At 48.1% G+C, this 18,152-nt stretch overlaps 1 protein-coding gene across 1 annotated transcript in view; it reads right to left on the reverse strand.

Moving 5' to 3' along the window:
- Nucleotides 1-137: 137 nt before the first annotated feature.
- The window catches only part of LOC149366545 (uncharacterized), a 41,619-nt gene continuing 23,604 nt past the window's right edge, over nucleotides 138-18,152 (reverse strand). Inside the window, exons 6-11 of the mRNA XM_089551382.1 lie at nucleotides 16,288-16,444; nucleotides 14,691-14,812; nucleotides 9,345-9,474; nucleotides 6,776-6,940; nucleotides 4,551-4,688; nucleotides 138-383 (exon numbers count right to left, since the gene is read on the reverse strand). Of these exons, the coding sequence (XP_089407508.1) occupies nucleotides 231-383; nucleotides 4,551-4,688; nucleotides 6,776-6,940; nucleotides 9,345-9,474; nucleotides 14,691-14,812; nucleotides 16,288-16,444 (865 nt within the window). The 3' untranslated portion in view covers nucleotides 138-230. The remainder of the gene's footprint in view (nucleotides 384-4,550; nucleotides 4,689-6,775; nucleotides 6,941-9,344; nucleotides 9,475-14,690; nucleotides 14,813-16,287; nucleotides 16,445-18,152) is intronic.

The raw sequence follows: 18,152 nt of genomic DNA on the forward strand, positions 1-18,152 counted from the left end.
CATTTGCATATTGAAAAACGAAAAAGAACCATAGAATCTTGCGAAATTGCAGCGGCCAAAAGTGGGCTTTATTTTCAAGGCGGAACAATTGGCAGAATATCGAATCGTTTCGCCACGAGCAACAGTAAGCCTTTTCTCTTTTTTTTTTTTGCGGGTGTCACGCAGCCTCTGTAGAAGGAGACACGCTGCGCCGCTCTGCGGTGCCTTTTGGAAGCGAGAAGAGCTTGGCGCTACGGGACGCGGAACTGCAGCACTTTGTCTTTGACTTTGTGAAGTCGCTGGAACGCAGTTCCGCACACGCCATTCGTGTCGTCCATCTCGACGTGGTACGCCGCCACGCCGGTGATGCGCTTGGGGGACAGTAGCTCCATCCTTCGGCGGGCCTGCGTTCCAAGAATGGCGGGGAAAAGTGAAGGCGGCCTGTCAGTTTACGGTGCGTACGGAGGATACACGGCTCAGCAAACACATACTCATTCAACACGAAGTTGAAATGCTTGGCAGCACGCGCGATGTTACGGATGTCAATTGGGAGGTTAGAGAACGGGATTACAGGGGCCCGTGGATGACGCTTCGGCTTTGGCTTTGCCGCCAGCATGACGCACAAGGCACAGGCTGTAGTCGGATACAACTTAAGTGTGCAGTGAAGCTCCGCCCACATTCAGCCTCTGCGCACAGAATTCCACCACGACAAAAAAGTAGTACGCTGCTTAAACGTTTCTTGTTATCCAAACAAGAAGCTTATCAGAAGAAAAAAATTTTGAGCTCTAGAATTTTGATATGTTGGTTGTTTGATCTAGTCAAACATTAAAAAGCTGATTTCGTTTACTGCTGCAGTTGCACTGCGGAGTAATACAAGACGCCGCGGACCGCGGCCCAGTGTTCGCAACTGCTGTTTTTTTAAGTTGTATCCTACTATAGGACGGGCACATCCGAAGCCAGAGACGACGAACTCCGATAAAGCCCACGATGTCGCTGGCAGTGGTACCTTTACTGTTTCTCTAAGGATGGTACGTCAGCGCAAGACGCAAAGCGTGGCGAAACACATTGACGCATGTTATAGTTGCGCCTGTTGAAGAAAGCCCGGACAAGCGGTGGCCGTATAACCGTGACGCAGGGTACCCTATTCGGAAACAAGCCCTCATCACCAATTGTATCAGGTATTCCCTACCGTAAAAGAACTTTACACAACAGGACACCGACAAGATTAACATGCTGATTGGGAAAGTCTTCAAAATCGCCCTGGAACAACCTCCTTAAGCATCTACCGACCGGCTGCCTGCCATAAGAGGCTGAAACACACTCCAAGAACGTAGACAAGCTCACCTAGCAAGTCAGTATGAACGACTATCTCACGAAAACTGTAAGTACGGTCCTCCCATACCTGCGGATAAGCACTCCAGCCTCCAGGCAAGGCATAACTCACATCCTCACACACATCCTAAAAGTCACCCACGTGGCCCCTATGCATCCGGGCCTAAACCCAAAGATATGGCTCTCGTGAAGACACCCGCTGCACAGACGCCACCTCATACCTCGACAGGCGATAGCCATCAGCGCAGTAAACAGCAACCTCTGTATCATCACCACGCCAACCCTTCTTGCAGCCAACATCACGGAAGCCCAAGAAAGAGCCGTTGCCATGGCTATCGCTATACAGGCAAAGGTTTGGTTTGGTTTATGGGGTTTAACGTCCCAAAGCGACTAAGGCTATGAGAGACGCCGTAGTGGAGGGCTCCGGAAATTTCGACCACCTGGGGTTCTTTAACGTGCACTGACATCGCACAGTACACGGGCCTCTAGAATTTCTCCTCCAAAGAAATTCAACCGCCGCAGCCGGGTTCCAACCCGCGTCTTTCGGGTCAGCAGCCGAGCACCATAACCACTGAGCCACCGCGGAGGCAAAGAACAGGTCATAGTCCTGTACGACTGCCAAGCCACCCTTATCGGTTATGCTATAATAGGACACCTCATACCCTGCATTATCCAAATACCGACGAACTTGATCTCCTCCAAGCCACAAATAAAGCTGATATATGGCCCCCTGGGCATGAGTCTGTGGAAAGCAACAGGCGTGTTCGCACCGTCGCCCGAGCCTGTACACACCGGGCACCACAGACACATCCTTTTATCAGAGCCGAAACCAATTACCACACCACTACTCCGTCATCCCGCAGCATTACCGCGGGCAGCGATACGGACATCTCCACACCCGATGCTGATCATCGTGTTGCGGAGTGGTAATGATCAGGTGAGTTTTTTTTAATCCATCTTTTTTTACAATAAGTCACCGCCAGATTGAGAAGTCCGCCTTAGCTGAACGGTCCGCCTCCACTTTCTTAAGTGGAGGAAGGAGCGGAATGGAGGGAACCGCCGCTCCTCCACTTGAGAAAGGATTGGGACCGTTGGGATTTAAGAACGCCGCCTGTCAGTTCCCTCCACTGAAGAGCTTCTCGAGAAACCTTGCACCAAACAGACTCCCTCGAGGAAGATGAATGGCTAACAATCATGAAGTTGGCCGTAAAACGCATGCCACTCTCTTATACGTGCACATTTTGACACGTTATGCCATCTAAGCAGCCTTCACAAAGGACCTCGACGTTCTCAGCCTAGTAGAACATTTTGCCGAGCTGCATGTCCAAAGCAGTAGTTAAAAACAGCCAGAAACACTTGGGTGTCTGGCAACCTTCGCCGCCGGTCATGTGAAGTGTACGTAGGTCGTCTGGGAAAGATGTGAGAAAACTTCCAAGTGGAATTTGTGTGAAATTGCTCTCATCGACAGTGGCAAGCGGTGAAAAGGCGCTTGCTTCTAGGAAGCGCTTTGCAACGCATGATCTCGAAGCAGTGAAATGCATTTGCCAGAAGCCGTCACCGCTCGCCGGTTGGAAGCCAGCTGGGAGCAGTTCTTGCAAACGCGCTTGCAAAGTCATGCCCTTCCGCAGATAGCAAGTTTTCCAAGGCGGTACGAGCGAAGCCACCGACTTCCTCGGCAACGCCGGCCACGTTAGAAGGTAAGTACGTACCCCGGAGCGCCCGAGAAGCCATTCATTCATACAGCGCAGATGTTTGCACTTCATTGCCGCGCGTCCGGAGCTCCCAGCTCCCGCTGTGCAATATGCCTTCCTTACAAGTGCACCGCTGTCTGCTGAAACTTCGCAAAATGGGTAAAGAGCGAGCTCGCGATCAGCTGTGCGACTCGCTCCGAACAAAGCTCATGGTGGGCCGTCAAATGTTGCTCAGGTTGCAGGTGACCACTCTGAATTTGCTCGTGGCGTATGAGCATGGCGCGATGAACTACAACACTGGAGGCAGCGGCTGAGCGCGACTATTCTTGTTCAGCTCAGCGGCAGCGCGCACATAGGCTAGCTATAGACGTGTTCAGAGTGAACGAAAACTTGCCAGAACTTCCGGGTCGAAAGAATTGAGACCGCCACCCTGCCGACGCTTCGACATACGGTTTCCTGCATTCGCATCTACGCAATTTCGTGAAAAGCTTCGTATACGAGTCGAACGGAATCAGCAATACCAGCAATCGATACGACGTCCACCATATTTACAAGCAATTGGAAAACGTGTTTTTCCTCCACTCGAGGAGGGATTCGAGCGGAGGTTCGTTTCTGCCGTGCGTAGGGCAGCTTGAGTAACAGCTCGAGTCGAGGCATGCTTATGATTTCGGCGGTCTTTCGCTGGCGTACAAACATCAGCGTTACCTAAAACAGCCCCAGAATCATTCTCTACTGCACTGTAAACAGAAAGGACTCAAAAGTGAGTAAGCCGTCCTCTATTGCATTTCCTCTTATAAAAGAGAGCGCGCTAGAGGACAACTTACTCCTTTTTCACTCCAATTTAGGCGTATTCGTGTTTAGAGTGTAAGAACAAAAGTTTTATGGAGTAATCCTCAGTATCTTCGATATGTGCCCTAGATAGTTACTGTGCCTAACCGCCACGTTGGTCGGTCAAGACAAGGGCTAGTCGTTTGAACGAGGACACTGTGATTCAAGTGGAAACATTTAGATTCGTTCCGGGATCCCTCCAATATCGGACTCATCATAGACATCGGCAATTCGTACTGCAAAATGAAAGCAATGAGACGGACCATGCAAGGCAGCAAAATAAAAAAAAAAACACGACGATAAGTACGATCCACGCGACACAGTGTGCGTTAGCATTAGTACGTGTTACCACCTGACGGCAGCGGGTGGCGCCATCTACTCCCGCCCAACGTTACTAGATTACCTCTTTGAGGTAATCTAGTAACGTTGCTCCCGCCAGCCTCCCCACCCCTCGACTGATCCACCACCGCCATTTCCCTCTTACCACCCGACGCCTCTCACCAACTCGTCGTCTCTCACTCTCCCCACTTCCTTCCTGCCCTCTCCCTATTGCTCTCCCACTTTCTCAACTTTTCCTCTCTTCACTTTGCCTCCTCTCCGCAAAGGGTTCGCACGCCGCAAAAGCTGGACATTTTATTGTCGGCAATAGAACCTTTAATGCTCACGCATTAAAATCGATGGCGGATGAGGAGGAGACTGCCCTCCGGCCTGATCACCCACCTTTTCGGCGATCTGTGCAGAGTTTTCGAACATCACGATCGTATTGTTGGCCCAAATTTGCAGAACAGTAGACTTTGTGACCGGGTCCCGAGGGTAGGATTTCCTACGACAGATGGCTGCGTTACGACAGCTGCATGCCTGAAACAAAAACAATTCACAAGTGGACAGAAGACATGATGCAACCGATTTTACTAGATTAAGCACTAGTTAGTAAGTAATGACGAGTTGCTAATTAACGGCTAATTAGTGAATAATGACTGCGTGCTAATTAACTGCTAATTAATCACGCTTAATCTTTGCATTCAGGAGTGGAAAGCGACAGCGTGTTGTTGAATATTTATTATTATTGTTGAACATATTGTTGAATAATATTGTTGAATATATTAACCTACCCCTTATGTAATACCCCCCTGAAGGGGGTCTTTAAGGTGAACAAAGTGAAGTGAAGTAGCGCTGCCAGGGAGTCCACGGAACGCCACCACCCGTTCGGCGCGATGCTTCCCTTTGAACGCAACGCTTTTTGAGGAAAGGAAATGGCGCAGTAATTCCCTGTCATCCCGGTGGACACCCGAACCGCGCCGTACACGGAGGAAGTGGGAGTGAAAGAAGAAAGAGAAAGAGGGGCCGTAGTGAAGAAAATGAAAATTGTATTTGAGGAAAGGAAATTAAGCAGTAACTTTCTGGCACACCTCGGTGCACACCCGTCAAGAGAGAGAGAAACAACTTTATTGCCATAGATTGGCGGGATTTAGGGCAGGTGGGCTTGGTGTGGCCCCCAGGTGTCACCCGTCAAAAACGTGACACCTATGCTGACAAGCTTCTGCCGACAGCCTTCTGTTGACAACGGTGTGGAATTAAAGGCTTTCGCCTTAAAAATTACCAGATTGCACTGCTTAAGAACGGAAATGCGAAAGCCTTTCCCTAGCCTCTCTTTGTCATTGTTTCTTTTTACTTTACTTTTATGTTTGTTTTCTATTTTGTTTTGTTCTTTTTAGTTTCTGCAAGTTTTTATTTTTGATTTCTAAGTTTTGTTTGTTTTAATTTGTTTTATTTATTTTTTTTTTCACTTTTGCGGACGCCATTCATGAGCCAGGAAAGGACTGTCTAGCCAGTTTAGCCCATGCGTGGATTACTATCTTGAAGTAGAAATGTTATAGCGCAAACAAAGACACGGACAAGGGAGACCAAACACACACACAAGCGCCAACTGTCAACTGGATTTATTCGTGTTGTCGTTGTTGTGACTGAGAGAAGGATGAAAAGGAAATTGCACGGGCCTGCCTACTGGCTCGAGCCAAGCCACCACCGCTGCCACGTGCAGATAGAGGAGAGTTAAAAGATCACAGGAAATAGAAAAAGGAGAGAATAGACGCGCGTCGCAGCAACCACTGCGTCCGCCGGAGCGGACGCTGCTGAAAAAACAGATAAGCGGCCGAAGCCGCGCTCGCCGAAGCCAGGGCAGATCGAAAGTCACACCTTTTATAGGCCGAAGGATCGTGACAAAAAAAAAAACAACATAAACAAGGGTTGTGTCAGAGCCATCAAATCACGAGCGCATGCGCGGGTAGGCAAGGGCATCACACTTCCGTTTATCTTCCATCTAATTAACAGGTAGCGGCATTAAAAAAAGTCAATATCAGCCTGGAACAGAGATAAAGAAGGTTCGCTGATGCACTCGCTGCCATGTTTATGTATGTGGTAGGCTTCTAGGCTTCTAGGTAGTGCATCAGCGAACCTTCTTTATGTCTGTTCCAGGCTGAGATAGACTTTCTTAATGCAGCTGCCTGTTGATTAGATGCAAGATAAACGGAAGTGTGATGCCCTTGCCTACCCACGCATGCGCTCGCGATTTGATGGCTCTGAAACAACCCTTGTTCTTCTTTTTTCTCATCTTTTCTGTCACGATCCTTCGGCCTATAAGAGGTGTGGCGTTGGACGAATAAATCCAGTTGACAGTTAGCGCTTGTGTGCGTGTTTCGCCTCTCTTGTCCGTGTCTTTCTTTGCGCTATAACATTTCTACTTCAAGATGAACTACCAACTCGCCCAACAGGAAGTTTCAATGGATTACTATGTGGCTAGTGTTGGATTCGCTATGGATCTGTCTTGCCGGACGAACACCACTCATGAGACAAGAAAGGCTTTCGCCTTAAGTGCTACCAGGAAGCCATTACGCATTCGGCGCAGACAGCAGCCACGAAAAGGGTGATAAAATCACTGCACTTACCGCCGCATAGTCCATAATGGTGGTCTTGTTCGCCGGGCGGAGGTTTCTGCCGTTGAAGTCGTCCTTCATACGGGATGCGCGCGCGTACATTGCCAGCGAGAGCATCAGGAAGCGCCCTCCAGCCGTGATGTTGTCCAGGCCGGCAAGGATCGGCTGGGTAGTATTCTGGAGAAGTGTGACAGGATTGAGGACGGACAGGCAGTAAGATGGAACCTAACGAGATAGGCCTCCGCCCTGCACCCCAACTGACACCGAGCATTTCTGGTCAAAATCATTTTTCAACGAGAAAGAATTTATGAGCGCAGTATTTTTCTATTATTGCGAAAGCAATACTGCGCTAGGTTCTGAGCCTTCAGCGTCGTCCCGGCGGCTCCACGTTTGACCTTTAGCTTGACCTCTGTTGTGACGTCACGCCAGACGGAGAGAAAACTGGGGCCCAACTCAGCTCGTCGCTGCTGTCCCAGCGGATCCATGCCGCGCCGCTGTTGCGAATAAAAAAGCAATGAAAAATAAATAACAAATTAAAAAAAACAAACAAAAATAAAAGCTGAGCATGGTGGCAATTGGCACCACCCCGTTTCAAAGGGGGCGCTCCCATCCATCCGTCCGTCCATCCGTCCACATCCGTCCGTCCGTCCGTCCGTCCGTCCATCCGTCCATCCATCCATCCATCCATCCATCCATCCATCCATCCATCCATCCATCCATCCATCCATCCATCCATCCATCCATCCATCCATCCATCCATCCATCCATCCGTCCGTCCGTCCGTCCGTCCGTCCGTCCGTCCGTCCGTCCGTCCGTCCGTCCGTCCGTCCGTCCGTCCGTCCGTCCGTCCGTCCGTCCGTCCGTCCGTCCGTCCAGCGGTTATTCGCAACCTCGGCCGCCGGCTTTGGCCGCGTAGCTCGGAGCTTCAGACAGTCATCCGTTAGCGTCAGCCGCTCGTTTTGGCGACCGAGGCACGCATAAATCTCCCAGCACGTGGGGGCCCTCGTGTGGTGAGTATAATGCCATGTAAAACAAATAGGCAAAACTTTAATAAACATAAGTTTTACTAAGAGCACTACCAAGAGACACCACCAGCCAAACCAGGCGCAGCCAGGGCTATTGCTTTCGCAACTTACCGGGCTTAACCAAGCTAAGCCTCTGCCAACTTTATTGTAAGAGTTCACTTAACAGTCACTAGTATATCCGCAGATCTTCCCTCTGACGGCTCGCATTTTTTTTTTGCTATTAACGTTATTGCTATTGTGAAAAGCGTTCCCTTTTGTTTTTCTATGGCAGTCTTAACTACTCGATGTGAACGATGGAAAAAAGTTTTTGCTACGTATCGGAATAACGGACCCTTACCTTCGATATTTCGATAACAGTACCTTATTATGTTCAAATATACAATTTTTTCCCCTACAATTCTGGACATGCTATCGCGGGGTGAGTGAAATGAGCTAATTATTATAAAATAGAAGAATAGGATGGGACAGTCGTTGATATCGCCACAATAATAAAATGAGCGATCTTATCCTATATTACCTGATATTGCAGTTTTATGATCTCCATTCCCACTGTTCTTTTTTTCTTATCAACCGAGAGAACGCGCGAGTCAGTTTGTTGGGACGACGACTCGTTGTAATCTAAAGGAGACAGACGCCAGTAATACGTAGGTTTCACTATCGGTACGTGCACAGTAGGAGCTGTCGCTTGTCCCCTCTCATTCGCCCTCGGCTTTTCGCATTCCAGTCTTGAACAATCGAGAGCAATCAAGAAAACATGAAGGACGCGATGAACAGTTTGGCAAGATCCTTTCAACAGAATCTGCGAAACAAGCTGCGTCGAGCGCTCGGGCCATGAGCTTTTTGATCCTATCAAAAAATTTCCCACATGACCAGCGGATTGACAAGGCTGAAACGCTAAGGTTAACCGACTGTCGCGTCACCTGTGGGCAGAAAAACTGTGCACAAGTTACGAACTCTGAGACAATTGACACCCAGGCCGTTATCTGCAAACAAAATCTGTGAAGCTGGTTCAAATGTATAGATAAAGAACCCTAGAGACAAAAGTTGAATCAAAACGGCCCGTTTTAGCCTTTCTGAAGTGAATGGGGACGAACGCGCACATTTTCGTCGCTCCTTGCTGATACTTCTCCACCTGCGGACGTCCTGCAAGTCAGGCTTCGAGGCGCGCTGTCTTAACTGCAATGACCAATCAGCTGTTCACTTAGGCTACAACGCCCACTACTCACTCAAGCACAGGAGGCCGGCAGCCCTTAAAAAAGTGGTCTACAGACTTTTTATAGACTCTGTAGCCTCCCTGTCCATATTTGCTTTTTTCTGTTCATAGTCTATATACTGTATATAGAAAAAAGTGTACTACAAGTGCATGGCCATAAATCTATAGATTATCAATGGATTCTCTTTGGGAATTGTCCATAAAGTAGTCTACAGCAGTTGCCAGTAGAAAATCTACGTCAGTGGATAGTCTATAGCATGTCTAAAAAATTTTGTACGGAAGAGGCAGAAGCGCTGTTCACGTTTCAGGAGGCTGAGAAATTTGAAGGCATGGAGACACTCACCAGCGACATAAAGTGGAATTCGTCTAGAATGTCGTAGTCGGGGTTTGGTGGAGCGGGGTAGGTGTCATTGATGTAGTATACTTTCCCGAGATGTATCTTCAATATCACCATACTGATTCGTGGAAATAGCCTGTTGAAAAAAAAATACTGCGGTTTAACTACTGCTGAACCTGCTTAGAGAGCGAAAGCCACGGCGTATCAGACAACTGTACGCGGCTTGGCGTCTGTAACGCTGAGTGCATTCCGGACACCACACATGCACTGGCGTTAAATGTATCGAAGAACTGGAAAGCGCAGAACTGAAAAAAACTTAATCTGCGCACAGAGGAAAGGACAGCGGCGCAACTACCAATTTCGGGGTACAATCCACGCTTTCAGCCTAACACTAGCCAAGCCAAGCACGAAGCCTAACCTTCCCGGCATTCCCTCTGTGGACGAAGTTCTGATTAAGAAACTCGCATAGACGGTGGCTCCCTCTAGGCATTATATATAAACTCTACGGCCTATGCCAGACTTCGTATCCGCAGCCTGAATGACTTCGCGAGATTTGTTTTCCGTGCGGATGAGTTCGCATATGGGGATGCGTACGCGGACCCCTCCCGGGCGGTGACGTGCGAACATTGACCTCTACCGCTACATCGTAAACAGTTTCAAGTTGCCAGTCACACTACGTTTTGATGCCGAGCTACAAGAGGAGTTTGTTTTGGTTTATGGGGTTTAACGTCCCAAAGCGACTAAGGCTATGAGAGACGCCGTAGTGGAGGGTTCCGGAAATTTCGACCACCTGGGGTTCTTTAACGTGCACCGACATCGCACACTACACGGACCTCTAGAATTTCTTCTCTAAAGAAATTCAGCCGCCGCGGCCGGGATCGAACCCGCGTCTTTCGGGTCAGCAGCCGAGCAGCATAACCACTGAGCCACCGCGGCGGCAAAAAGCGACTAAGGCTATGAGTGACGCCGTAGTGGAGGGCTCCGGAAATTTCGACCACCTGGGGTTCTTTAACGTGCACTGACATCGCACAGTACACGGGCAACTTTGAAACAATACGCGTAAAACGCGTAACGGACAAACTTTGGCGCGCGCACCTCAAAATAAATACAGTGATAAGATGCGTGCTTTTATTTCTCCCCGAATGAGTCAAATATATTTATATTATTCGACACATGATCTCGACACCAAACACGTATTAGCGCTAAGGATCGTTTTAAATTTAATTCCTTCCTTCAATTAAGACAGCATGAAAGGCTCCTTACTCGACGTAGGCAAACCACTTGAGGTAAGGAACGCCTTAGAATTAGCCCTAAGAAATCACTGGTGGCAGGAAGCTCACGAGATCGTTGTCTGGTCGTCGCCGATGTCGCGTCGGTACTCGCAGCTCGTGGCGTCACAAAGAAAGTAAAAACAGACTACACTAGGCTAAGGCTCAGTTAAAACCTTCGGCGAGGGCCCTCATTGGTCGCAATTTACAACTTGCAAAATTCTGCAAGTTAGACTCTACAGCAAACATTTCTTCCAACAAAACAGTCGTTCACAGGCTCATTTTTAATCTCTTCTTTGCCTTCGAAAAGGGTTAGCGCGAGGAGTTGCGTTATCCCCTACAGGTATTGTTTTTCGAGAAGGAGAGAACTTGACGCCCTCCGCAGAAAAAATTTCTATACCAAGAATTTTGGAGAATTTTGGGAGTTTTTGGAATTTTTAAATTTAATTTTATGTAAGTTTAAATATAAGTCACGTAATTCATGTTATTTCATCTAATTTTTAAATTAAAAGTTAAAATTCAGTCTAATGTTAAATTAGGCTTGAATTTGCTCGAGCAAATACTCAAAGCGCCTCTCTGTGTTACGGACAGGGCTTCAAAGACTGTGTAGGGAGGCCCCCAGTAACGGCTCTCGCTGTCATGTCACGCGCAGACCCAAGAGAGAGATGAGATGAGAGGGAATTAACTAGAAGAATAAGAATGGGGTGGAGTGCATATGGCAGGTTCCCTCAGGTCATGAATGGCAGTTTACCAATATCCCTCAAGAGAAAAGTGTACAGAAACTGTACCTTACCGGTACTCACCTATGGGGCAGAAACGTGGAGGCTAACAAAGAGGGTTCAGCTTAAGTTAAGGACAACGCAGCGAGCTATGGAAAGAAAAATGATAGATGTAACATTAAGAGATCGGAAGCGGGCGGAGTGGGTGAGGGAACAAACGCGGGTTAATGATATCCTAGTTGAAATCAAGAGTAATAAATGGGCTTGGGCAGGGCATGTAATGCGAAGACAAGATAACCGCTGGTCCTTAAGGGTAACTGAGTGGATTCCAAGAGAAGGCAAACGTAGCAGAGGACGGCAGAAAGTTAGGTGGGCGGATGAGATTAAGAAGTTTGCTGGGCTACAGTGGCCGCAACTGGCAAAGGACAGGGTTAATTGGAGAGAGACATAGGAGAGGCCTTTGCCCTGCAGTGGGTGTAGTCAGGCTGGTGATGATGATGATGACATGAGTGCGCGTGGTATATGCCTCGAGTCCTACTTGTAGCATTTCGCAGGGGGCATTCTCAAAACCAAAGTGTAAAGGCAGATGAGGGCCACAACTCGAAACCCTTTCCACCATGTTATCAGGGTTCCAGAGTTCCCTTTCCGAAATACAGACAAGCAATTCCACTGATGTGGCAGAGTATGCTTTGACATTAGTGTATCCCGGACAAAGCAGCCGAAACGGCTTGCAGGTTCAAGGTGTGCGAGTAGTCAGGTTGACGATGACGTAGTCAGGCTAACGATCACGTGACTACATTGCAGTTGCACGCAAGCTGCCGCTGAATTTCGCTTTATGTAACCGTGGTGTCAACATTGTTAAGAATAGTTTTCCCAGTAACACTGTCTTGCTTTTAATGTTTTGGTTTAGGTTTGGTTTATTCGGGTTTAACGTTCCAAAGCGACTCAGGCTATGAGGGACGCCGTAGTGAAGGGCTCCGAAAATTTCGACCACCCGGGGTTCTTTAACTCGCACTGACATCGCACAGCACACGGGCCTCTAGAATTTCGCCTTCATCGAAATTCAGCCGCCGCGGCCGGGATCGAACCCGCGTCTTTCGGGTCAGCAGCCGAGCGCCGTAACCACTGAGCCACCGCGGCGGGGCGCTTTTAATCTTTTAATTGTGCAGTGATCCATGCCATCCTTGAAGCCAAAAAGTGTGCGCTTAAACTTATAGGGCTCGCACTTTCCGTATGTAGAGCCTTCCGGATTTTTAATAATATCGCGCGAACATCGATCGACGTGGAATTAAGGTTGGTGCGTATGCAACTGAGTGAGCAAATGGAGCGATTGAGACGCGTGTCGCGGCGAAAGTTTTCCAACTTGTTGGAACCTCATCATGGAACTTCATCATGGAACCTCATCATGGAACCTCATCATGGAGGGATCGAAACAGGTTTTTGCGCCGTGGCAGCAGGAGTCGCGAGCGTTTTCGCTTTCTTGTGAAGCACGTTTTACGGGCCTTGACACGACGATAAAGGAGAAAATCGCCCTCTACAGTGCGATCTGCTTTTGTTACACTGTCCTTAAAGTTGCACTGAAGAAGAATCTGAACTCGTCTTTTTGCCGCGGGAACTCGATCTACATGTTCCGAGCATTCTTAGAAACCTCGACTTATTGCCCTGTGTGGCCGATTTCCCTAATTAAATCGAATTAACGGCCGGCTCCCGCCTTTACTTTTTGAATTCTCCCAATACGATGGGCGGAGCCGGCCAACGAGTGGAGTGCCTTTCAGCCAGCTCCGTGGAGGCTTTGCTTTCGCCTTATTTTGTTTTATTAGGGAATAAATAGTTTCATTCGCAGATATTATAGCCGTAAAATAAGCCCGAAGAAATAAAAATACGCGCGGACTATTTGCTTCTACATATTACTACGTATTACTCCGCCGGTGGCAGAGCGGCAAGCCGCCACGGGACTGGGTGAAAGGCATTCTACGCGTTGGTGGACTCCGCCCATCGTACGGGGAGAATTAAAAAAAAAGGCGGCAGCCGGACGTTTAATTCGATTTAATTCGGAAAATCGGACACACGGGGCAATAAACTCGGAACGTGTAGATTGAGTTCCCGCGGCAAAAAGAAGAGTTCAGATTCCTCTTCACTGCACCTTTAAGGCGCGATAATAAAAATTCGGGAGGCTCTGCTGCTTCATACACGCTCATACGGCACTCGTATACATCGATCGCAGTCTAGTACCGGTCTGACTGAGTCAGTGGCTAGGGCATTCTGTTTCTGAGCACGTGTTCGTGGTACCGGTCTTCCGGCCGCGGCAGGAGAACTTCGACAGGATTGAACGCAGACACGACCTTGTACGAATATTTCTGTCAATGTACGGAACTTAAGCTGACTGGAATTATTCTACAGACCCCTCTTATAGAGGGGCTCTTATAACACCCGCACATCTCGACGCCTAATAAACCCTTTAAAATACTAGCGCCACGGCTACATGGGCATTAGAGGTGATGAATATTAGCAGAGCATGCAATGAGTAGGTCCGGTAAATTATGGTCCCTCAGAGCAAAGGAGTGGATTCTAAGATATAGTAGAGGGCGGCAGTAAATCAGGTGGGTTGATGAGACGCGGAAGTTTGCGGGTGTAGAACGGTAGCGGCTAACGCAGCACAGGATCACTTGGAGGTGAACAGGGGAGGTTTTTGCGATAGAGTGACTACGACAACTACGGATACGCTGCTAACCATGCAGAAAACACCTAATACAATAGGTCGCTGTAGGTTTGTAACTCCACTCCACCAAGTCTTAGTTTCTTTGTTGTATGAAAGAAAAAACTGAAAAACAACAACACATATTTCGATATTTGATGCAGCGTGTCTGTCTGTCGAAGTTGTGCCTGACACAGACAAGATAGTTATTGCTACAACAAGAATGACGTCAGCTAGCAACAAAATACGCTAAGGAATCGAGATCATCCGACTCATTATCAAGGCTACGAGCCAATGTTCGCATACGCTAGGGCAGAGGATACTCCGCGGCCGGACGGGATGAGATGCGAGAGAACTTTCCTCCCCATGAGGCCTCGCCCCGCTGGCGGAGAGCGGAGCGTCGCGCCTAAACATCAGCGCGCGTCCAAGTTCCCGAGCCGAATGGAGCGGTATCCCCCGCGAGCGCGCGCACCACCATCCGTGGCGCTCGTGTCGTTGCGACGCTGGCGTCCTCGCTTGTTAAGGTAACTAACTAGGCTAGGGAGAGAGCATTGCGGGGAAGCCAACCTTAGAGGAGGAGCTGGGCAAGGTCCCCAAAAACTCCGCATTTTATAATGAGGCTGAACGAGGCGAACCTAACAGGACATCACTTCAGGAAGAGCGCGCTCACCTGATGGCCTCCAATGCCCGATCCGCCAGCGCCTGTGCGTTAGTCTTCGTCATGATTCCCATTCCAACGGCGCAGTGGTAGTCCGGAGGCGAGGTCTTGGCTCTCAATACTTCTTCGACCACCTGCAAAAGTTGGCACTGTTCAGTCGAGTTCAGCGATGGTCCTGACGACGCTCCCCGACTCCTTAGCAGGGAGCAATGCTCGACAGATATGGAACTGGGAGATTCCTATTTTACCCTTTGCACATGCGGCATGCGCTGAAAAACTCCCATTGCTTAGGAAATTCTGCAAATAATTAGAGTCTATTTATAAGCCACACTCATCACTAAACTGCTGTTATCTGGAAAAAAAAATTGTAGAAAATTCTCTCAGTTGGGCCCGTCATACTCACCCATCGCACTCTCCATTCATTTCGGAAATATTTTCTTTTGTGCCTGTCATACACGCCCCTCTCACTCGCGGACAATATCTTTTTCCTTTGTGAGTCGTACACACGCTTCGCACTCCCGGAGAATTTTTGAAATATTTTTTTTTCGTAAACCATACTAACGCATCGCACTCTCGTGCAATATCTTAGAAACTTCGCTATTTTGTGTCAGTTCTGCACGCCCTTCGGACTCCTGAGGAATTTCGGAAAAAAAAATGGCTCTGGCTTAGCTTCGTTAAGCCCGGTAATTGCGAAAGCAATATCCGTAGCTACGCCATGGTTCAGCTGGTAGTGTAGCTGGTGGTGGTGCTTGTGGTTAGACTTGTGGTGATGCATCGGTTATACAATCCAATCCAATGCAATCCAATCCAATCCAATCCAATATGCTAATTTGGTAGCTACCGGCCTCACTACGCGACGGGCTGAAAGTGCAACTAGTATTGCTTTCGCAATAATTTCCTCTTTTGTGTAAGTCACAGAAGCCATCGCACTCTCGAATTACGTAGAAAGTTTTCTGTTTTGGGTCAGTCATACCCGCCCATCTCGCTCTCGGGGAATTTCGTACATAATTCGCTGCTTTCCAAAAACTGCGCTTCTTCCGAAACTGCCCTTCTCGAAGAATATTTTGTAGACAACTCGGTCTTTTCGATAAGTGGAACTCTACATGAATTGTCCTTTTCCGAAAAAGTCTACCACAATAGGCAGTTAGTACCTTTGTAAAGTCGCGCGTCCACAAACGGCCCTTTTCTAGAAAATTTCATATGCCACACACTCCTTTTGAAAAATTGCACTCTCCCCACAACTATGTTTTTTTTTTCTGTAAATATCCTACATAATCTGCATATTTTGATATGTTGCATTCACTCATAAACTGTCTTTTTCTGATGAAAGTTAGCAATATTTTTACCTTTGCAGAAGGCGCATTCACCAATGAAGTGCAAAATTGCGACAAATTTTGTAAACACTTAATATGCACCATGTTATAGCCCTAACTATCTTATAAATTGCTTTTTCGCCCCATAGTTCACGGACAGTTTGCACTTTTATGTTAGCAGTCCTGCACTTAAAATTAGTATTTTCTCGAAAAATGTCGTTTACAGTTGCAGTTATTGTTTGAAGGATACTCTCAGATTGGATCCCCCCTAGTGAGATTTATCTTGTGTAACTCACCTTTAGGTACTGCAAGTCCCCATTCTTGAAGGTGTCGAAATCTACGTCAGTCTTGTCGATGTTCAGCATGCCAAAGTGGACGAACTTCTCTCGAATAAGGTCCTCCATCGCAGCCTTGACTTTCGATGTATCATTGGCCACAATATCACCGATGGTCCTGCACAAGGATGAAAATCAGAACGACGAAGTCGTTTATGCCCCGTACAGGGTGCCTTGCATGTAGACGGTCAACCATTTTAATGCTTGGCTGGTTCCACTGAAGAACAATGTCAGTGCCTGGGCAGAACTTTGCAGATAATAATGAGTTTATTTTTGCTTAGGTACACGGAAACAAGAAACCATGAAATAAGTAGTTCATAACCCACCGCGGTGGCTCGGTGGCACTACTAAATTTATAACGACATACTTCAGCACTTAATATTATCCCGTCGGGTCTACCCTCCGCCGGCTAAGACACTGGACAAAGGGAGGAACTACACCTCCGAAAGCTACAGACCAACACTTACAACAACCCACGAAGACTACACGCAATAGACCCGGAGTCATCTGACTCACACTACAAATTCTGCGGGGAGAAGGCGGACCTGTACTATATGGTATGGGCTTGCCAACAAAATCAGGCGGTCCCTGTCAATCACCAGCCAACGCAGGATGGATGGGAGGCAGCTCAGACCAGTTCGGACGAAACGAGTCAAAAAGAACTCATCGAAAGAGCGCGGACAACAGCCTACGCCAATGGGGTTCCGGACTGAAAGCTCCACCCGCCGCTACAAACTCCTAAACAATTTCATTAAAATATTTTCACCACCTAGATGTTTGGGATACCCGTGATTGTTCGAGAGAATGACCCCACTGCGGCACGTAGTGCTAGTGTGCGCAGGGCGCTGGATAAAACAAAACCTGGAGGCCCTCACTCGCCTTCTTTTCCTTTTGTCGGCGTTCACATTAATGGTGGTGGTGAAAATATTTTAATGAAGTTTTTTAGGAGGTTGAAGCGGCGGTTGGAGCTCTCGGTCCGGGACCCCATTGACGTAGGCTGCTGTCCGGGCTCTTTCGATGAGTTGCTTTTGACTCGTTTCGTCCGATCTGGTCAGAGCTGCATCCCACCTCTCCTGTGTTGGCTGGTTATTGACAGTGACCGCCTGATTTCGTTGGCAGGCCCATGCCATATGGTACAGGTCCCCCTTCTCCTCACAAAATTTCAGTTTCAGTTTCAGTTTATTTCCCACAACAAGTACAGGGCATGTACGAGGTGTGGCGAGGGTGACGGGATAAATGCTGCGTCAAGGGCAGCTTGACTGGCCCCGTCTCCCCGAACAACATGGCAGCAAGCACGACAGTTCAGAAGGACAAAATATATATGATGGGAAGAATAACAAGGAACAAATGGAAAACAATATACGAACAAGATAAGTGCAAAAACAGTGAATGAGTGCATTAGTTAGTTAATAATGTCGAATAATTTTTTCTTGGTTAGAACCCGCAGCTGCTCTTCCGTTAACTTATATTTGTTTAGTGTACTAGGCAGCCTGTTCCGAAGCATCTGGAGACCGTAGTTAGTACCTGGTCGCGAAACGTGCCAATGTTCATGGTGGCGGGTGGAGCGAGATGACATGTTAATCTGCAAGTTTGCAACGGCTCGTAATGTTGTTATATTTTTATGGATTGCAGATTTCAAGGATGCCAGCAACTGGCGCTCATAAAGCGCCAGTTAATGGCAGCGCCAGTAAATGGAAGTCAAGTGACTCAGGGGTCTATTGCGTGTAGTCTTCGTGGGTTATTGTAAATGTTGGTCTGTAGCTTTCGGAGGTGTAATTCCTCCCCTTTGTCTAGAGTCTTAGCTGCCGGAGGGTAGACACGACGGA

This window comes from Amblyomma mixtum, chromosome 1 (assembly GCF_055824585.1).
Source record: "Amblyomma mixtum isolate Tamu chromosome 1, ASM5582458v1, whole genome shotgun sequence".
Taxonomy (NCBI): domain Eukaryota; kingdom Metazoa; phylum Arthropoda; class Arachnida; order Ixodida; family Ixodidae; genus Amblyomma; species Amblyomma mixtum.